A 20,550-nucleotide genomic window follows, 5' to 3' on the forward strand; every position below is an offset into this window, starting at 1 on the left:
ATCACAACGTACTCGTCATACGCCTCTCTTTAGTGTGCCAGCAACCTCTACCAATTATCTCAAACATTCACCCTTTCTGAGAATTCCGAATAATTATAATAATAAATTCTCCTTTGCAGATCCCTTTCAATTATCTCGCTCTAAGTTTAAAAAAGTAATACTGCAGCTTATTGACCAAAAATTGTAAAGAAAATCACAAACAACACGCACACACTCACACACACACACTTTCACTCACACTTGTACTCATAATATATTGTTACCAATTGTTACCTTTTTATTTAGCTATAATTATAGATATAATATACGGTTTGTAATCGTTTATATATCTTTCTTTACTTTGCTCACTCACAGTATTATGATTGTTATTGGTGTACCTTTTAATTGGCGTATTGAAATGTTAATGTTATATCTAGTGTAAGATTAGCTGTAAGGTACCTGTACATAAATAAATAAATAAATAAATAAATAAATAAACAATATGCATAGGATACGCCCTTTTCATTTTTTTTGGTTATAATTTGTATGTCTTTAAGCTTTGTGTTGATCTGAAAATCAGCAGGAATGAAAATCAAGTCTAATGTATTGTGTCGGTAAGAGCATGGACTAGAACTGCTAAAACCTAAGGCTAATAATAGAACGTAGGTGGGAATAAAATTCCAAGAAAATTCTGTTCGAAAGTATTGATTGGGGAACAAAAAAAGGAAAAATGCTTTTTTGAATGTGGCAACAAATATTTAACACCTGTGGAGTTGTTGACTTTTAGCGTGGAAAACTTTTTGATCCGTAGATAACTAAGAGCGTAGATAACGATTAATAGGTTGGATACCCAACGACGATAATTACTATTCCTTTTTTATTTTTTCTCTACTATTCCTTGCTTAGATTAAAATCAATAAAAACATCCGTAAAATCAAAGGATTTCCACGTTGAGTATAAGATTAATAATATAAAAAAAAGTTCAGACAAATATTTATCAGTATTGTTGAGGTTACAGTGAACGCAGTCAATAAAAATTTAGAGGCGAAATGCGAATCTAAAAATGGCAACATTGACTGTTGTCACCGCTTGCGCTCAGCAATGTTTTGTGTAGATTCTGTTTTTCTAATAATATTTACATTTAATAATTAATTGACTAAGAATATTGAGTGTACATATATACAAAATTATTTTCTATACTATAGAAAATGGAAGTGACCCGAAAGAGTTAGTACTTAACCATTTTTTCCTCACCTCAACACGTTTTCGTGCAATATGAATACGATCCTTTTCTTTTATTTTTTTTTACAGATTTTAAAGAGTCTCTGCCTATGGTGGCAGCCTCTATAGAGAAAGCAGACTTTCTGGTAATAGATGCGGAATTCACAGGATTGATAAACGGCCGCGATGTATCGGTATTTGATTTGCCGCAAGAGTATTACTTGACTCTACTGAACGGTTCTACAGAATTTCTTCTTATTCAGTATGGATTATGCGCTTTCTATTGGGATGATAAAGAAGAACATTACATGAACGATGCTTACAACTTCTATTTATTTCCGCGAAGTCGCCCAGGGCCTGAGAAAATGTTTCTCTGCCAAAGCTCCAGTTTGGATTTCCTTGCATCGCAAGGATTTGATTTTAACAAACTGATCAGAGAAGGTAAATCTAAAAATCCAGCTTTACAGCTGTTATTCCTAAACCAAACCCTTCATTAACTTATGGCAAATGTACCATATGGGGGACTACAATCTATACACCAAACAATTTTTCTTAAAGTATACCTAGTGGGTGAATGGAGCTAAGCTCAAACCATTTATTTATTCAATTACGCTTCTTCTAGAAACACTTCTGAATCGTCATAAAATATTTGTAAAATTTACCACTGATTCAGAAAGCAGTATCTATGGAGAATCATGTCAATATTACATTTTAATTTTACAAAATATGTTACTACATAAAATATAATATGTAATAATGATTCAAAACAAGCGTAGAGTGAACAGGTACCTTCTAGGGAAGCGCGTTCCATCTTAGACCACATCTCAGCTTAACATCAGGCGAGATTGTGGTCCAGCGCTTCCCTATTACCAATAATAATAAAACAACGGTTATGTGCTTCTTACGTGACAGCTTTCCATGGATTTCAATCTTTCATATATTCATTAAGCTCTCTGAACTAATACATTTTGATATGAGATTAAAATTTAGTATTATTGAACTCAAAAACAACAAACAGCTTACACAAATTTTAATATAAAATATTGTTTATGCAATTTTTAAGGTATATCATACATGACGGAACCAACAGAGACAAGACTTAGGGAAGTCTTAATAGAGCGGCAGAAGTCATATTCCAATGAAAAGGGAACTATAATAATACCTGAGGAACATAAATCTCAAATTGAAGATATATGGTGAGTTATAATCTATAAAAGACGTGTGGCACTCAGAGACTGCCACAGCAAAGCTATTGCATAGCATAAAAAGTATCACCGCTTTGCCTGTCAGAGTGGGGGGGTGTTAGGTTAGGTTAGGAAATTCTGGATTCGATCTCTATGCTCAACGCCCGCAATAGAAGCTATGCAATAGCTTAATAAAGTAGTAAACTAATATTTTGTTGTCAATGGCAATAACAAAAATTCTTATAAAAGCAAAAGCGACTGTTAACTTATAGTATTTTTTAATATTATGTATATTTATGTAACCAGTGTCACTCTCACAGTTCAGACAAATGTATTGAAATCATTCACATAAAATTCAATCAATGTACATACATAATATCTACACTCAAAATACATAATCGTCCTCCTGTTGCAATTTGGTAAAAAACAAATATGTAAAATAAAATTTTCTTTGTGATTCTAAATAAATTCTTAATATTTAATGAAGACACAATAAAAGATATCAACAAGATTCTGTGTGTTGAATATTATCTGTAATAGTTGAAACAATTTTGACCTTATAATGACTGCAAGAGAGTGTAATTAAGGGCAATATTTAGTCTACTTTTATCCTTGAATTGTTACAAGATTAGGATTTGTGCAGGATACACTGCTTATCAGCCCGCACATGATAAAAATAACAGGCAGAGCTGTTTTTTTTATGTAGACAGCAACAAGTGTCATTGACTTGTTGATTAATTATTAAACCAATGTATATTGTGAAACTGTAAGATTTTCATTGATTAAACTTTTCTAACATTCATTGGTTTAAATCAAGGGAGATTATGTATACAAATTAATCAAGAAAATGATTTAGATGATAAAACTGATAGTGGTTTATTTCTTAAGAACTGAATTTTTTCATGTGTTAATTCAGGTCATTAGTTTAAAAAACCGGCCAAATGTGACTTGCACTCGCATACTGAGGGTTCTGGGCAAACATGTTTTTTATAATATGTTGTCAGTAAAAAAATTATGCTTTTCGCAAATTTTACTATGAGATGATACTTTATAAAAAAATTCATATTCTGTGTTCACTCGAAGTACTCTGTAGTTTTGATTCCTTGCAACCTTTGCGAATGTAGAAAAATTTCACCAAAATGGCTGTATCTATTTGATTGAGTTGGCTAATAATTTTAGTTTAGTTTGTTTAGTTCTTGAGATTAACTTGAGACAAACTTTTCCGCTTATAGTTTGCAATAGTAGTGTTCATTGCATTGCACTTTTCATTCATTTCGCAGCAAGAAGGTCCAGGACTTTCTCAACAGCGATAAAACTGAGGAGATGGAAATCGATCGCTGCAACGCTTTCATGCGGCGGCTGCTCTTCCAGGAGTTGGGAGCGAGGTTCAAGGAAGAAGTGTTTGTGGAGACGAAAGTACTGGAGAATAAGGATAGGTTCGTTATTTTGTTCTGGAGGTAGTAGTGATGATTTCATCTCAAACTGTATTTTGATCGTTCGAAACCGCTTCTATACAAAGTCTAGTTGAATAATGTTTGAGTTTGAATATATTTTGTTGCTTGAACATGCAAAAGAAATTACAGAATTGAGAAGTGTCCTTACATAAAGGATTTGATAGAAAAGGGGCTAAAAACATATATTCTATACCTTTTTACTTATAATATTGTTGATAGTATGCAATTATATAATTATTTAATAACTTTAAATACGTGTGATAATATTAAAAAATGGTGAAAACTTCAGTATCAATATAGTTTTCTTATATTTTTTCGTAATATATTAGTGCTTTTTAATAACTTAGATAATATTATTCAACACAATGTTAACAGTAGTTCATTTAATAAAAGGTAGATTTCAATGTACAAATATTGATATGCTTAAATTCTCTTAGCGATTTGTATGTAGGGTGTTAAAAGTGACGCGTCTCTCGTCGGCGGACGACAGGAGGAGTCGCGATGTAGAGAAGAAAGAAAAAGAGTGGGAAGAGTTTGAGGATGCTGTCGGCTTCTCTAAAGTAGCGAGGATGATCAGTCAGTCGGTAAGGATTTTGTTTTTTTACTTTCACACTGTTAGGACTTGTAATTTTTATTTCCATTCTTTAAACATTTATATATTTTATAAAGCATTTGAATACCATAAAACCAAAATATCCAATTCAACTGTTTAGTTTAGTTTAATATAATGAAAAATAAAATAAAATAACACAAAAATATAATACCTAAGCAATTCGTGTACTTACATGAAATGGATCGTTGAAAAATCATAGAGTTGGAAAATCATATACCTAATCGGCGCCCATCTTGTGATCGTTTGTCAATCGACTGTAGGACTATGTTTATTTTTTTCTAACTGTTATAGTATTGTTTCCGTCAGATTGGTTAAGATTAATTATTTTTTGGATTAAAATGAAAATGTGTCAGACTTATGTTATTGATTTTCACTTTTTATTTATGAAAGAAGAAACATTTTTTTGATGAGACGGTGTGAAAGCGCAAAAGAAAATGTAAAAAAATGATTATTATTCATCACATGCTTTGCTGATACAATGTGCTTATTTATAATATAAATAATGAACCTTATTTCGAACCGCAACATTTCTGTAATTATAGTAGAGGGTTCATTCATTGTTGTTTATACATAATTATATGAAATGAAATTGTTCCAGGGAAAGCTTGTGATCGGCCATAACATGCTGTTAGACTTGTTGCACACGTTGAACCATTTCTTTCAACCGTTGCCGTCAGACTATGCTTCGTTCAAGGAGTTTGCTCACTGCATGTTTCCCAGGTAAATATACATTGTTATATAAAATATTATTTATTTCAGAAATAGTACATAATATACATAAATTAGGACACATAAGAATTACTACTAATAATGAAGATATCCTAGGAAAGGAGAATCAACCACTTTAAAAATTATTGAACAATGTTATTTTGAAATATTTATAATTTGTAATAAAAAAAAAAAACTTGAAAGTACTTACTGCTAATAATTACACTATTAAATAAAGAAGCGGTTATTTATTAAATAATAATGAAAATAACTTGTGTTTTTGTATATTTTTCAGGTTACTAGACACAAAGTACATGTCGAGCCTCCCACCTTTCAAAGACAAAGTGAACTCCAGTGTGCTCCAACATCTGTTGGCAACATTATCTGAACCACCGTTTGCGCTGCCTAAAATTAGTAAGAAGCTTTTTTTAATATTGATACAACATACAAAATAACTATTTAGTAGTACATATCAGTGGCGGTACGTTCATACAAGCCGAAAAGCCCGGCTTGCCTAAGGAATTCGCTACGAGACAGGAAAATACCCAAATTCACTTTTGAATATTCGCGCGCAACGAGCAATTCAAAATTTGCTCCGAAATTCAATGAAAACTCACCTACAAACAATGTCGAATTCGAGTCAAACTTTTTAATTTCATCCTTCTTGCTATCTAAATAAGGTCGTAATTTGTATAAACAGTGCGGTGTCCTTCTTGAGTGACATATAGTTTTCTCGCTTGCACTCGTGGGCTTTTACCGGGCTTTGCGCTTATCTCTTCTAACGTATGAAATTTCGTTGAAGTAGCTACATACCTATCTATAGAATTCTATAGCAAAATCTATGGCCAACAAAGCCGGGCTTTAACAGTGTGAAGATAGTTACGATTGCACGTCGCGCGAACGAACGTCGTGAATATTATTGTTAGTATAGTTTAGCGCGTGATTATACCGGTGTAATTTAGGTTAAGGTTTTCGAATTTTGTGATAAAATAAGTGTCGCGACACAGATTGTATTGTAAATTGTGATGGTTTGCTTTGTGCTCAGCGGGGAAAGGTAAAATCATTAAACTTTACTGTAAAACAACAATAAATTTCTTCATCAAAACCAACTCCCGATTTGTGCAGTAAGTCACATAAACCAAATTTTAATTGTAATGTTTACGAATTAATCGATTTAATGAATGAGAATTGGTTAGAAGAAGCCTTCTGATGAAACTTGCACATATTTTGGTATTTACGATTCTTGCTAGTAGGTAGTTCTTCCACGGAGCGTGCTTTCTCAGCGTTAAATCGAATTCATAGGTAGGTAGGTACGTATTTAAGAAATACACAAGGCCAAGAACGCCTTTCTGAATTAACAATGACTGTCATTGAGAAAGAGCTGTTAATTGAATTAAAACAATCACCTAAGTACCTACTTCTATTCCGATGTTATAAAATATTTCCTTCAGAAAGATCGGCGTTTTGAATTAGAATATAAATGATCTGTACAATATTTTATAATAAAATAATGTCATACAGTTTTATATAATTTATAGATATAGATTTTAATATGATTGTAATGGTAAACGTTTGACTCAACTGTTTGCGGGCGCGCGTGAAGATTTAGAAGATTTGATTCGGTATGTTCACATTTTTTATAAGTTTTATAACGAACATAGGTACCCAGCAAACACTTCGAAAAATTTGGGCTTGCCCAGTCCTTACACCCTAGGCACGCCACTGGTACATATTCAAGTAATGAGTGTAAATATTTTTATTTTTTATTGATTTATGAGTACCTATTCAATATTAATGCAAGTTTTGTATCCTATTTAAAAACCCATAACAAGCTCTTAAGGGGCTGACAAGACCCAATTTAACAGTGATTGAGCTCTCGTTTACTCCCATACAATTGGACAGTGTGCACAAACGAGAGCGCAATATCACTGTTACTGGGCGGGGCCAGGTCGTAAAAGAAAATAATAAGAAAATATATCATTTAAGGAAAAGTGTGGGTCATATGAGAAATATGACTCGTTAGAGGTTCAGGTATGAATATGTTGACTTCGTGTTTTAAATTGCAGACCTGTACGTCAAAAAAATTAAATTGTTTAACGATGATTTTAAGACCAAAATTTGCAATTCAGCCCCCGGAATCACAGACACAATAGAAAATCTATTGTGTCGTGGCCCGATCGGGCCGCTCGGGGCTCAATGCGTTAATGATGTACTTAAAATAGATAATTGTATATTTATTACTAGATCTTTCTCATTATTTTAAAACCACAAAGTGGTTACACAGAATATAGATGGTTAATGTAAAATTATAATTTTATTAACACGTATGGAAGGTAGATGGTTAATCGTAATGAATTCGGCAGCGTCCCTCGACGGGCGCGGCTACGAGCACCTCGCGGACAAGCAGCACGAGGCGGGCTACGACGCGTACATCACCGGCGTGTGCTTCCTGGCGATGCACGCGCACCTGGCGCGCATGCGCGGCGAGCGGCGTTGCCGCATCGCGCCCGACGCCGCGCTGCTCAAGCCCTTCCTCAACAAGCTGTTCCTCGCCAAGACGGCGCACCAGGAGTCGCCCTACATCAACCTGACGGGCGCCGACCGTGAGTGTGCTGTGTGCTCTGTTAGCGGGCGGCGTTGCCGCATCGCGCCCGACGCCGCGCTGCTCAAGCCCTTCCTCAACAAGCTGTTCCTCGCCAAGACGGCGCACCAGGAGTCGCCCTACATCAACCTGACGGGCGCCGACCGTGAGTGTGCTGTGTGCTCTGTTAGCGGGCGGCGTTGCCGCATCGCGCCCGACGCCGCGCTGCTCAAGCCCTTCCTCAACAAGCTGTTCCTCGACAAGACGGCGCACCAGGAGTCGCCCTACATCAACCTGACGGGCGCCGACCGTGAGTGTGCTGTGTGCTCTGTTAGCGGGCGGCGTTGCCGCATCGCGCCCGACGCCGCGCTGCTCAAGCCCTTCCTCAACAAGCTGTTCCTCGCCAAGACGGCGCACCAGGAGTCGCCCTACATCAACCTGACGGGCGCCGACCGTGAGTGTGCTGTGTGCTCTGTTAGCGGGCGACGTTGCCGAACTGCGATCGCACCGTGATGCGCTGCTCGTGGTGATATTCTGCTAGCGGGCGATGTTGCCGCACCGCGCTCGCGTCGTGATGCGCTGACCGTGGTAATGTTCTGCTAGCGCGCGACGTTGCCGCGACGCACTCGCGTTGCGCTGTGATGCGCTGCTCATGGTGATATTTTGCTAGCAGGCGATGTTGCCGCATCGCGTCTGACACCGCGCTGCTCTTTAAACATATACGGTTTTAGTGACGACCCCATAAAAGTTGCTCGTCGGATACCTACCTAGTTAAGACTGATTGTAGCGATCTATTATTGGCTCAAATCTCAAATCACATGGAAAGCTGAATTCAACATAAAGCTCAAATCACACAAAGTGAAAATTTCACAAAACGTTCAAATCACATGGAAACTCAAATCACACAAAGTGGAAATTTCACAAAAAGCTCAAATCACATGGAAATCTCAAATCACACAAAGTGGAAATTTCACAAAAAGCTCAAATCAACAAAAAGCTCCAATCACATGGAAAGCTCAAATCACACAAAGTGGAAATTTCACAAAAAGCTCAAATCACATGGAAATCTCAAATGACACAAAGTGGAAATTTCACAAAAAGCTCAAATCAACAAAAAGCTCCAATCACATGGAAAGCTCAAATCACACAAAGTGGAAATTTCACAAAAAGCTCAATTTTTTTTTTTTTTTTTTTTTTTTTATTGTGTGATAGGGAAGCGCTTGACCACGATCTCGCCTGATGGTAAGCTGAGATGTGGCCTAAGATGGAGCGCGCTTCCAAATCAACAAAAAGCTCCAATCACATGAAAAGCTCAAATCACACAAAGTGGAAATTTCACAAAAAGCTCAAATCAACAAAAAGCTCCAATCACTAGAAAGCTCAAATCACACAAAGTGGAAATTTCACAAAAAGCTCCAATCACATGGAAAGCTCAAATCACACAAAGTGGAAATTTCACAAAAAGCTCAAATCACATGGAAAGCTAATTTTATTAATTAATTATTCATATCAATTATCAACCAACCCAGCTATCCTCAGTGGTTTCTGTTACTGTATCAATTACACAATAATATGTAGTAACCATTTTAATATTACTTCAAAACCGCAAGTTTTTCCGTTTCTAATAATCATACTAATATTATAAAGCTGATGTTTGTTTGTTTGAACGCGCTTATCTCAGGAACTACTGGTCCAATTTTGGTGTTAGATAGCCCATTTATCGAGGAAGGCTATAGGCTATATATCATCACGCTAAGACCAACAGGAGCGAAGCAACGCGAGTAAAGCCGCGGGGCACAGCTAGTATAATATAAAATTTTAATGTTTCATAGCGTCCCCGTCCCGCGAGCACGTGTTCCACATCACATTCCCGAGGGAGTGGCAGAGATCGGATCTCAATCAGCTATTCAGTGTCTATGGTAAGATATATTATTCTTATAATTATATATTTTTCTTGCTTTCTTTTTCTTATACTAAAACTAGACTTCCGCCTGCGGCTTCGCCCGCGTTTTCAAAGAAAAACCCGTTCCCGTAGGATTTCCGGTATAAAACCTATCCTATGTCCTTTCTCGGGTATCAAAATATCTCTATACCAAATTTCATGCAAATTGGTTCAGTAGTTAAGGCGTGATTGAGTAACAGACAGACAGAGTTACTTTCGCATTTATAATATTAGTATGGATTATTGTGAAAGTTTGTGCTGATATATGTATGTCTGTTTGCTACTTGTTCACGAAAAAATCAACTCGACGGATTTGGATGCAACTACATATAAAATAACAATACCTATAAAAATATTTGTTTTTAAAGACAATAATATCAAATTAGTTGGCATTTTATGAAAATCTAATTATTCACTGAATAATTCAATTTTTTTACTAACAAAAATGGTTCAACATATTAATTTTCTTAGACATATTGACTTTGCTATAAGAAACTATTTTTTAGCTTAAAATAAGAAATAAAACACAAAAAATTTTCATATAATTTAATACATAATATTACAGATACGATATTAATGAAAACTTTTTTTTCAGGACAAATAACACTACAGTTCCTCGACGACACCACTGCATTAGTGGCTTTATCCCGGCGTGACTTGGCCAAGACGGTCATGAGAGCGTTCGCTAGTAACAAGAACATTCTATTGGTGCCGTACTCTAAATATAAGGGCTTTGTTAACAGGGTGAGACTGGCTTTTAAGTTATTTTATGAAGTTAAGTAGAAACTATTTGAACACTCTGTTTAAAGGTTTATTGGACATTCAAATGATGTAATATTATTAAAATTAGACATTGTATATTGCGAGGCGGGATTCGAACCCGCGTCTTTCGCCTTACCGGGCGACGCCTGGCCACAGCCACCCTAGATCCCGCCAGAGCATTATTATTTCTGTTTTATGTGTCTAAAAACAACCCAGATAGCGTAGAACAAATTTCATTGCTCGGGCATTTTATTATATCTGGGTCTATCCGTGACCACGCTAGTTGTAAAATTTTCGAAACTTTAAAATTGTTTAATTTCTAAATCTAGATACAACTCCTGTGAAATCAAACGCAAGTACATATAATATACTAAAATAAAAAAATGCGTGTGTAGCGAGCACACATGTCAGAATTGAAACTTTTTTGGCAAGATTCAAAGATACCAAAATCGTCACCTTACTCCAAGACATGATGGTATTGCCATGACGCGCTCTACCACTCTCCACGCGCCTAAAGAAGTTTCACTTCAAAATAACATTAATAAATATAAAGTGTGTTCACAGTTAACAAATTAGTATAATTTCTAATGTTATGTATAGGACTTGAATAAAGCTTTTTTGTAAAAAAATATACGAGACAACAACAAATGTGCATATAAAAATATTTAATTAATAACATTGTCCACAGGCGCACACTTCCCTCCCGCGCCAGAAGTCGCTCGAGCGCCGCGACGAAACAACTGACGCGTACGTCAAAGTGTGCGTAGTCTCGCTGTTTATACTCGCTGTGTGTGTGCTGTGCGCATGTGTGGGTGTTGGCCAAGATTATAGTGTTTAGTATTGAAATTAACACTATGGAAAGATAGATTTAAATCGTATATTAAGATCGGTTAAATTGATTCGGGTGAATGCTCAAAATGTGTGGGATGTATCTGTCAAAGTGTGCGAAGTGTCGTTTAAATATGAACGCGTATGTCGCTGTGTGTGATTTGCGCATGTGTGTATAGAGTTTTACACTATAAAGATGATTTCAATGTTGAAGGCTTTAATTCCTATAAAGATCGATTTAATTCTCAAAAATGGATAGTTTCGTTGTTTACACATGTGTGGGTGTTGGCGGTGTGTATAGTCTTTGTGTACGATTTAAAATTAATACTATAGAACTATAAATTTTAAACTATAAAGATCGGTAAAATATAGGTTTTAAACCCTATAAGGATCAGTTAAATGCTCAAACACTACGCACACACTAACATACACATCGTACGTTAGTGTGTGCGTAGTGTCATCGTGGAAGAGGTATAGTGTTTCAAACTAGAGAAAAAGATAGAAATATAGATTTTAAACACTATCAGTTTAATTCTCTAAAGGATGGTTTTGACAATGTGTGCGTGTAAGTCTTTATATTCGTCGCGTGTGTGTGTGTGTGTGGGGGGGGGGGGGATGTTTAGTGTTAAACACTATGGAAAGATTTAATGTGAGCTTTTCAAATATTTTGGTTGATAGGATATTATGATAGGATTTAACCGATCTTTAAATTTAGCTCACATTCAATTTCAGCACTGTTACCAAAAAAGCATGCTTACTCGGTGTTCACAAATTTAGTTTTTTTGTAGACATTAAGATGTAATTTTTTTTATATCAATGTTTGTACTGATCATATACGTTACGATAATAATGAAGTCGTATTTGTGTAGCATGGTAGTGTTGTCATAATCCATGTTCATTCGCTTGTCCTTTTCACTCTTAATTCTTTGCGTGCAAGTGTGAAAGAGACATCTATATGTTTCATTGTTCTAATTTAAGGATATAAGAACTGAAAGCCTTTCACTATAACTACATACATTCATCATCATTACCATAATATGAGGTTTTATAACAAGTTGCTTGTCCTGTTCATGCGTATTTCATTTGGTCTAAGTGGGAAAGGGACGCCTGTACTTCATACTTAAGATAACATACATACTTAACTAATATACTTAAAGGGATACGTCTCATGGCTCAATTTAATATGATTATAGACTTTAATACTATAGATATATAGTTTAATTTGTAAGTTGATTAATTCTGGTGATGAAAATTAGATGAAGAATGGAAGGAGTGAAAGAGATAGATAGATTTAGATTTTAGATATTAGAACAGGGACGGAGTTCCTATAGCATTTTAGGTTTATCTATAAAATAAATAATATAAAGGTTTCTAAAAATCCTATTTTACTTTTTCAAGTCTCGAATGTACTTTCTTGATTTCATTTCTGTGAATTTAATTTAGTGTATTATTTTTGCTTACAAATGAACAAATAATGTTAATCTTAAATTATATTGTAGAGACATTTATTAAATAGTATTTTAGAAATGGCTATGCTATAATTTGATCTCTAATTGTTTCTTTTCTGGCATTAAACATAGAGTAAATGTAAAAAAAACAGGTATCTTAACCACCATATTTTTAATTTAATCAACTTTATCCGACGTCTTAGCTTTGCAATGTCAAATATTGTGATATGAATACTCTGAGCTAGCGCGCAAGAGCAACTTTTGTCTCCGCAACTATTTTGTTTCTCCCCTCATCTCTATGGGCTAGTAAGAAAGTGCGCGCACGTAGCGACGCAACTCCCCATAGAGTTGATCGGAGAGACAAAATAGTTGCGGACACAAAAGTTGCTCTTGCGCGCTATCTCTAATGATTCCAATTTATAATTAGGTCATTGCAAATAGGCATAGTTCTGATTGCAAAACACAAAAAAATCCATTCTTCTTCCATTTGTTTTCTTTTTTCATTTGTAGGTATATGCATGGCATTTAATGTTAATGGTATCAAATTATTATTTCTTAAGTAAATGATAATTTTAAGTAGTCTTAAGATAACTTTAAGATTATTTTTTTTATTTTTCAAATTTTTTTTTAATGGACATGTTTAAAAAATGTTTTTACGCATGATGTGACTGGCTTATTGATTTTAAGATATTTTAAGTTTTGTAATAAATGAGTATTTTTGTAACATTTGTTTTATTTATGAGTTTTTGTTGGAGTCATATTATGGTAAGAACATTTTTTGAAGTGGTAAATTGTTTTTTTTTTAAGCATGATATTAATGTGTGTTTGTCGTAGTTTTGTAAATTGATGTTGTTTAAACTATTTGCCACTTGTTCCTATGTGTAACAGTTCCGAAGGTACCATTTATTCAAAAGTTAAATTTTTTATGATTTTTTGGTCGAGAAATTTAGTTTAGAAGTTAATAATACTCTTCTTTGAGGCGTACCTAAATGGAGTATAAGAGACAGATATAACACTATATAATAATTATAACAGTTATCAGAGTGTAGGGATGAGATATTCTATCAATTATTACACTTTAGTTAAGTCAAACCATTAAATTCAAATTTCCGAAATATTTATTTATAAATATTTATTTATTTATTACATTAGTCGCGCAAATATATTCTTAAAGGATAATTTATATTTATTAATTTATTGCCTACATTATTTCCTATTTTTACAATCCATATTACTAAAATAACTATCATCATATTACAGTCCTAGAAAATAACGCAAAACGCTAATTTGTTTGGGCGAGATAAATCTAAAAAGTTTAAGTTTTATTCAAATTTTTATTGAAAACCCGTACCGTATCTAGGCTTCATTAGAAACCCTGGCCTCTGGCCTCGTTCGGACATTAAAGCCTATATCTCTTGCTGCAGCGGACTCCAAACTTCATTACAAGTTAAATTGTTTCAAATCGGACGCTACAACCATAGGGCTGCGGCTAGCGTAAATATAAGTATTTTAAAGTATCGATAAATAGGGCTTTTTAGTAAGTTCGTTGAATTAATTTGTCAGTTTTGTTGAGGTATATTTTTGGTTGCATATATAGATGGTAAGTCAAAGAATAACGTTATTGATGGACTCGCTAAATTGGACACGTGATGTTTGAACTACGGTTGTAGTAAAAATTAAAAATTACATTAGTCGCGCAAATGCAAACGAAAAATCTTTTAGTAATTAACGTGGTGGTAAAATACATAAATACGATGTCTTTGAATTTGTTAGTTTAGAAAGTGTTTTGGCAGATACTTTTTGTTTGCTTCTTCATAATTCCTGATAAGAAATATTAGTATTATCAGGGTCAGTTTACTTTCGAAACAAAGCCTTAATATAAATTGTATAGTTAATAATTTCACACATTAATGGTTACTGGCAGCCCTAGCGCATCGCTACCGCGCGGACAATGGCGCGTGGTACCGCGACCCCGCGACCTCGCGTGCGCGCTTCCGCCATCTTGCATTTTAATGCGCATTTGCATATTGCCGACACGTGCGATGATATTCTGCTCTCATTTACTTTTCTGTATCGTGGGTAGGGTTGCGTCGCGGAATTTTCTAAGAAATAGGTGCAAGTGAAATGGAATTTATTTATGTTGTGTGAAGTTTGTCGCAAATCGATCGGTCATCTATCGAGCATACCAACATAAAAGAAAGACAGTTTTACCGATAAAATGGAAACGGCAGTTTTAAAGACACTATCTAATCTGTACCACCTTATGGGCAAAGTCAGCAATTTGCGCAAGTTTGGAATTTGGCTAGTTATTCCTGTCCCCGTAAAAATTGACATCAGCAACTTTTTATGATCTTAGCAGAGTAGTAAAGTAGTAAGATTTAAGCATTAAGATTATGGTTTTAAGTTTTAACAATCAGACAGAAAATGGTTTTACATATTTGTTTTTACTTAGATAAATTCTTAGAATTCACTAATATTTTAAGTAGTTTCCTCAAAAAAGTTGACTAGAAAGAAGGATTGTTTCTGAAGCATTTGTCTACATATTACATAACGGTAAAAAAAATGTTATGGTCAGTGCTTGGAAAACAATCTAGGTGAATAAATAATACAAGAAATACACAGAGAAACATCTAGTAAATAGACAGAACCGTAATAAAACTGCTCGCCACCGAAGTATGCAGCCAGCACAAGATAAACTAAAGCCTAGTTTATGTGCATTAAACATACAATACGTGACGATAGATAGTATAAATAAAGTACAGTTAAAGTTGAAACAATTGCGCACGCGCCGTATCAAATCGTAAACATTCGCGTTTCATCGCCATCGCTCGTGCCGATGCTATCAGGGAGAGTTACGTCCCGTCTCGTTCAGAATAACTACTGTATAGAGACCGTTTTGGGTTGGCTTATTGATGGTAATTGATATATAATACGGCTTTATGGCCTCATAACGACATGTACATAATTATTTAACGTTGTCAACTATCATCATGACGGAATATATACATAGATCAATTAAGTACACCAAAGTACATCGAAAAAGGTAACTCATTCCTTGATGAATTGCCAATAAAATTGACAGGCTCATGAATTCTTATCTCACAGATGTGATATTAAGACTTCGCACGGGATAATACTCGATTAAGTCTCTTCTTATGACACCATATGTTTTGGCCATATGTATCTATTAGGAGTTATACCACCAAAGTCTATAAAGTTTATAAAGTTCAGAGTGAAATAACTTACACATGCATTAGCATAGTGTTAGTCTGTGCTCGCGCCACGAAGTGGGTCAGCGTTCTCGCCTCAGCTCCGATGCGAAGGCTCGTGACATCGATCGTGCTCCTATGAGTCATTAGTTGTATCACTTGGTCGTGAGGAATTAATGGGTGTATGATATGTTGATGAAATTGGGACTGATTTGGATTGATAGACTAACCTGATCCTACTTGATATATCGGAGAAAAGTAAATTTTCTCTTAAAATTGTTGGCAAAGTCGAAGATTACTTTCGTGGATGTTTTGTTAATTGGCTTATTGTAAGGACTGCCATTTGTGTTCATATTTCATTTGGTTTAGTTATGTTATCCTACTCCATCTACAGGTTGGGTTAAAATATACAAAATTGAAAGATTTCCGTATTAATTCTAAATTTCTAGAATGTTGCCCAAAAAATGAAATTTCTGTAAAAGTAGCGAGTTTTCCGGATTATACCGAACCAGTCTCAACAAATGTTAGATGGCCATACCCAGCCACATGATTCACAAACATTCTATCACGCGGTATACACTGGAGTGCAAGCGCTGTCGCCTCGGATCGACACTCGATAACAGGAGAATGGAGGCAAAATGAACTGTTCCCTTCCATCAGATAAGTGCTATCATAATGAATATTGACTCGCGATATGAGCAGTGAATTGGTTTATTTTGCGAAATAGTTTGTTGAGTAAATACAAATCATTTGGTGAATTGTTGTCTGCCTGTTTTTGCAGTGTTGGGTTGATATAGGTTCACGATTAGAATTTGAAGTAATGTTTTGCGGTTCTATGATAAAAACGCGATTTGGGTTTATTTTATAGTTGATAGATTGTTCCAATCGCTATCAGCCTTCGAAATAATACCACAAATAATCAATTATATTCCATGATTGGTAAAAAACGGGAACATATTCATAAGAAAATGACGGACGTAACACTCCGCGCTCGTCTCCTGTTTTCAATTTGACGAAGCTTTCAGACTGATGGGATTTTCCTCCTTCAAAAGTCTTGTCTAATGGATTCTTGGATACTAAATGTTCTTAACGAAATTTAAAGTGTGTTTGTCTTTTTTTTAATTAACGCATTTCTAGCACGAATCCTCCGAGTTGGCAAGGCAACAATTACCTTTAAGCACCACAAATAATTCCTAGGCCTTTCTCAGAAGTGCTCGAGTGCAAATATTTGTCAGACGCTACAACTTACTCAGGCGAGGTATTTCTAAACGTCAGGCTGCTTGCGTAGACAAAGAGTTGCGATAAGGTTGTTCCAAAGAGACTAATGACGCCACCCGACGACGCTTGCGATTGTACCCTTCTCGTGACGTGTTATTTGTACAGTGTTTTGTTCCATTGTGCGTTCGTTTGCGATTTTATGTTCGTGCCAAGCTTAGAAGATAAAACTTGGCTCAGCGAGTTACGGGATTTTACCGTTTCGGCTGACGTAATTTTTTTTTCAAGAAACCTATCTAGATTAATTATTATTAGACCCAAGAGCCGTGTACAATGTTGCAATAAAACTGATTATATCGGATTCGTGGAAGTCGCTGTCGAAATTCTATATCAAGCAGATAATAATACCTAATTTGAAAGTACAATTTCAAAGATGACTGAGAGCTAACGGTACAACCTCATATTGATCATATTGGTATCAGTTGAATTAAATAATCATTTCATGTGTAATTACAAACACAAGAACATTATAATTGTACTCGTACTCAGTGTAAAATTTAGCTCATAGAATTAGCTCCTCACGTATTCAATTTTGGAAGATTCAATACAGTCATCTATTAAATGAAGGAATCCACGTCAATAGAAATCTGAAACAAACGAGTAAAAGAAAATGAAGACATCGAATTAATTTAAAAAGGAGATACATCTTCATTTCTACAAAAAATGGATAGTTCAATGACCATAGAACATCCCTATTACCACAATCTTATGACAATATGATCTATCAAAGGCGGATAAATCGTTTGAACTGTGGTTACAATTTGCCCCGGACACGTCAGTCAGTGTAATTGGCTCTTGCTAATAGCTAATGAGATAGAGATACGATCTGGTCGGCTGGTTCAAGAGATTTGCTCTGATCTAAATGGGGTTTGGTGATAGGAGGTAGCGGGTGATACAGCGGATTTTCTGGTAAAACGCTTTTTACTGTGGGTTAAGTAACTCCTTAAGCGTTGGTTAGTTAGTTGAGAAAAAGTAGGTATTCTTACGTGGATGTTTCTGGAAACTTTTTTGGTTGAAAATCATATTTTCTGTAAAGCTCTATTATTCCATTGTGTACGATTTTTTTAATCCATTTGATGCCCGTGTCCATATCATAATATTGTCTCTATATGTATAGACGCTTAATATTTATTAATTTCTAAAATTCCATAGCACACGTTGTCTCAAAAACCATCCATTCATCTATTGGTTTTCATTTTTTTATTGTAGGCTAGGTTTTGGCAATGTCTTGTTAGGCTCATAAGGCGATATGTCTAGTAGAAATCTACAAGCTTGTCTATCCCGCTACCTTCCTTCCCTTGCTCTATATCTCGATGACACGCTCAGGCGACAAGACGAAGGGAACTGATTTAGCTCAATGTCCGCAGGACGTGTGAGTTCGCCCGCTGTGCTGGGACGATGAATTATTTACGAGTCTACATTGCGTTGCGGTTTTAGGTTCTTATGGGATAGGGTGATGGAATCATTTATAATGGTATGGATGCATTTTTGGCATGGCTCTAAAATGTGATTGTCTAGTTAAGGGAGATTCGGAAGAAAGTGTAATGTGATATGCAGTTTAGATAAGGTTTTTAATGAGCAGTTTTTTTTTATATTTATTTTTTCTATATTTCCCTTCCTTCCAGCGGAAGGGACCTTTGTACTAGATGGATAATTTGTTCCTTTTTTTCATGCTTTTTTTTTAAATCAATTTTTACTTACATAAACTACTTGCTTCGTCCGACCCGTAAGTTTCAGCCACCTTGGTTTCTTCAATGAGCAAAGTTCAAAAAGGACAGTCTGTCTGTGCTATTTTCTCAGTAAAGGATTTATAGGCAAAATATCGTTTCGTTCGTCGTCTGTTGAAAAAAAGCTTAAGCGATTCTTTTATATGTCTCTATGTGCAATGAACGCGATTTAAGGAAGTTTGTTAAATTGTTAATGCTTATTTAAATGCTGAGTTTCAGTTTCAAATTATAGCCTTGTACCTTTTTTAAACATGAATTGTTTATTTACAAAAGACGTGACACAAAAACACGAAAGTAATATGTAGGTAATTAGTAATTACAAATGCCGTAAAAAGTTTGCAGAAAATTGGCCGGTGTTTTATCGCATTTCATCACGACCGCAAGTTTATCTATCTGCCAGTTGATTGTAACAAATTGATACACGTTTTTCGACGCCATAAAATGTACAGCGTAGGTATACGTGTCATTGTACAGTTCCGATATGGTGGATACAATTAACGCGGTCCTGTGAACATTTATATTCATTTGTTGCAAAAAGTTGAATTTGTTTAAAATGCGTAAGGCATAACGCGAGACCGCCCAGTTGGTGGGTTGATGGAATGCGTCATTATTTTGTGAAGATAAACTAAAAATTGCATATGTTAACACGCAGGGGGTCGTTTTAACACGTATTTTAGCGTATTTTAGCGTTCGTATCGCGTCCCTTTTTGCAAATGTCAAATGTTTGTCTCATATCGATGCGCGTAGAGGTAGGTATGCAATGAGAGAAAGAATAATTTTATAGTTTACTAGCTTTCCGCCCGCGGCTTCGCCCGCGTTTTCAAATAAAAACCCATTCCCGTAGGATTTCCGGGATAAAACCTATTCTATGTCCTTTCTCGGGTATCAAAATATCTCTATACCAAACTTCACGCAAATTGGTTCAGTAGTTAAGGCGTGATTGAGTAACAGACAGACAGACAGAGTTACTTTCGCATTTATAATATTATAGTATGGATTGTAACTGATAATAAAGACGTTCGTGATTTAAATCAATAGATTAAGAAAAAATATGTATCATATCAACATCTTCAGAATTTAGAAATTAAATACTTAATTTATTTATTTATTTATTTATTTATTTATTTATTTATTTAGAATTTCCAACAGAGGATACAGATTACATTTGTTACATCTAATTTAAATACATGATCTTCTGCACCTTTAATTATAGGAAATTACAGCATTCATAATTATTACAATTCGTCAATCTATTAAAAAATATTAGTTAAAAAAAAAATTAAAGAAATTTAATAACATTAATTATATAGGTATACCAAGAAAAGTATCACAATAAATTACAAATTTAAAATTACAATTATATTCGTCAAATTATTAAAAATATTATATAATCAAAATTTAATGAGCACTTAATTATACATACATAATAAATAAATAATTATTATAAAAAAAAAATTACAAATTATATACTCAATTACAATTACTTATATTAAAATTTATTAAAATTTTAACGGATTTTAAACGCGATTTATTCATTCTATTATTTTCCTGACGTTCAGAATCTTCAGAATTGTTAATTCAAAGCTTATCTTCTCATAAGCTTTTGAATAAAAAGCTTT

The 20,550-nt window shown here is 34.8% G+C and overlaps 1 protein-coding gene across 2 annotated transcripts in view; it reads left to right on the forward strand.

The window, feature by feature from the left end:
* The first annotated feature begins 1,063 nt into the window (after positions 1 to 1,063).
* The window catches only part of LOC123695414 (poly(A)-specific ribonuclease PARN-like), a 34,128-nt gene continuing 14,641 nt past the window's right edge, over positions 1,064 to 20,550 (forward strand). For both annotated transcript variants that reach the window (XM_045641254.1, XM_045641255.1), the window contains exons 1-11: positions 1,064 to 1,206; positions 1,291 to 1,641; positions 2,264 to 2,396; positions 3,665 to 3,820; positions 4,290 to 4,422; positions 5,050 to 5,171; positions 5,455 to 5,573; positions 7,523 to 7,762; positions 9,573 to 9,659; positions 10,278 to 10,426; positions 11,133 to 11,203. In XM_045641254.1, the coding sequence (XP_045497210.1) occupies positions 1,188 to 1,206; positions 1,291 to 1,641; positions 2,264 to 2,396; positions 3,665 to 3,820; positions 4,290 to 4,422; positions 5,050 to 5,171; positions 5,455 to 5,573; positions 7,523 to 7,762; positions 9,573 to 9,659; positions 10,278 to 10,426; positions 11,133 to 11,203 (1,580 nt within the window). In that variant the 5' untranslated portion in view covers positions 1,064 to 1,187. The remainder of the gene's footprint in view (positions 1,207 to 1,290; positions 1,642 to 2,263; positions 2,397 to 3,664; positions 3,821 to 4,289; positions 4,423 to 5,049; positions 5,172 to 5,454; positions 5,574 to 7,522; positions 7,763 to 9,572; positions 9,660 to 10,277; positions 10,427 to 11,132; positions 11,204 to 20,550) is intronic.

Source organism: Colias croceus, chromosome 11 (assembly GCF_905220415.1).
Source record: "Colias croceus chromosome 11, ilColCroc2.1".
NCBI lineage: Eukaryota > Metazoa > Arthropoda > Insecta > Lepidoptera > Pieridae > Colias > Colias croceus.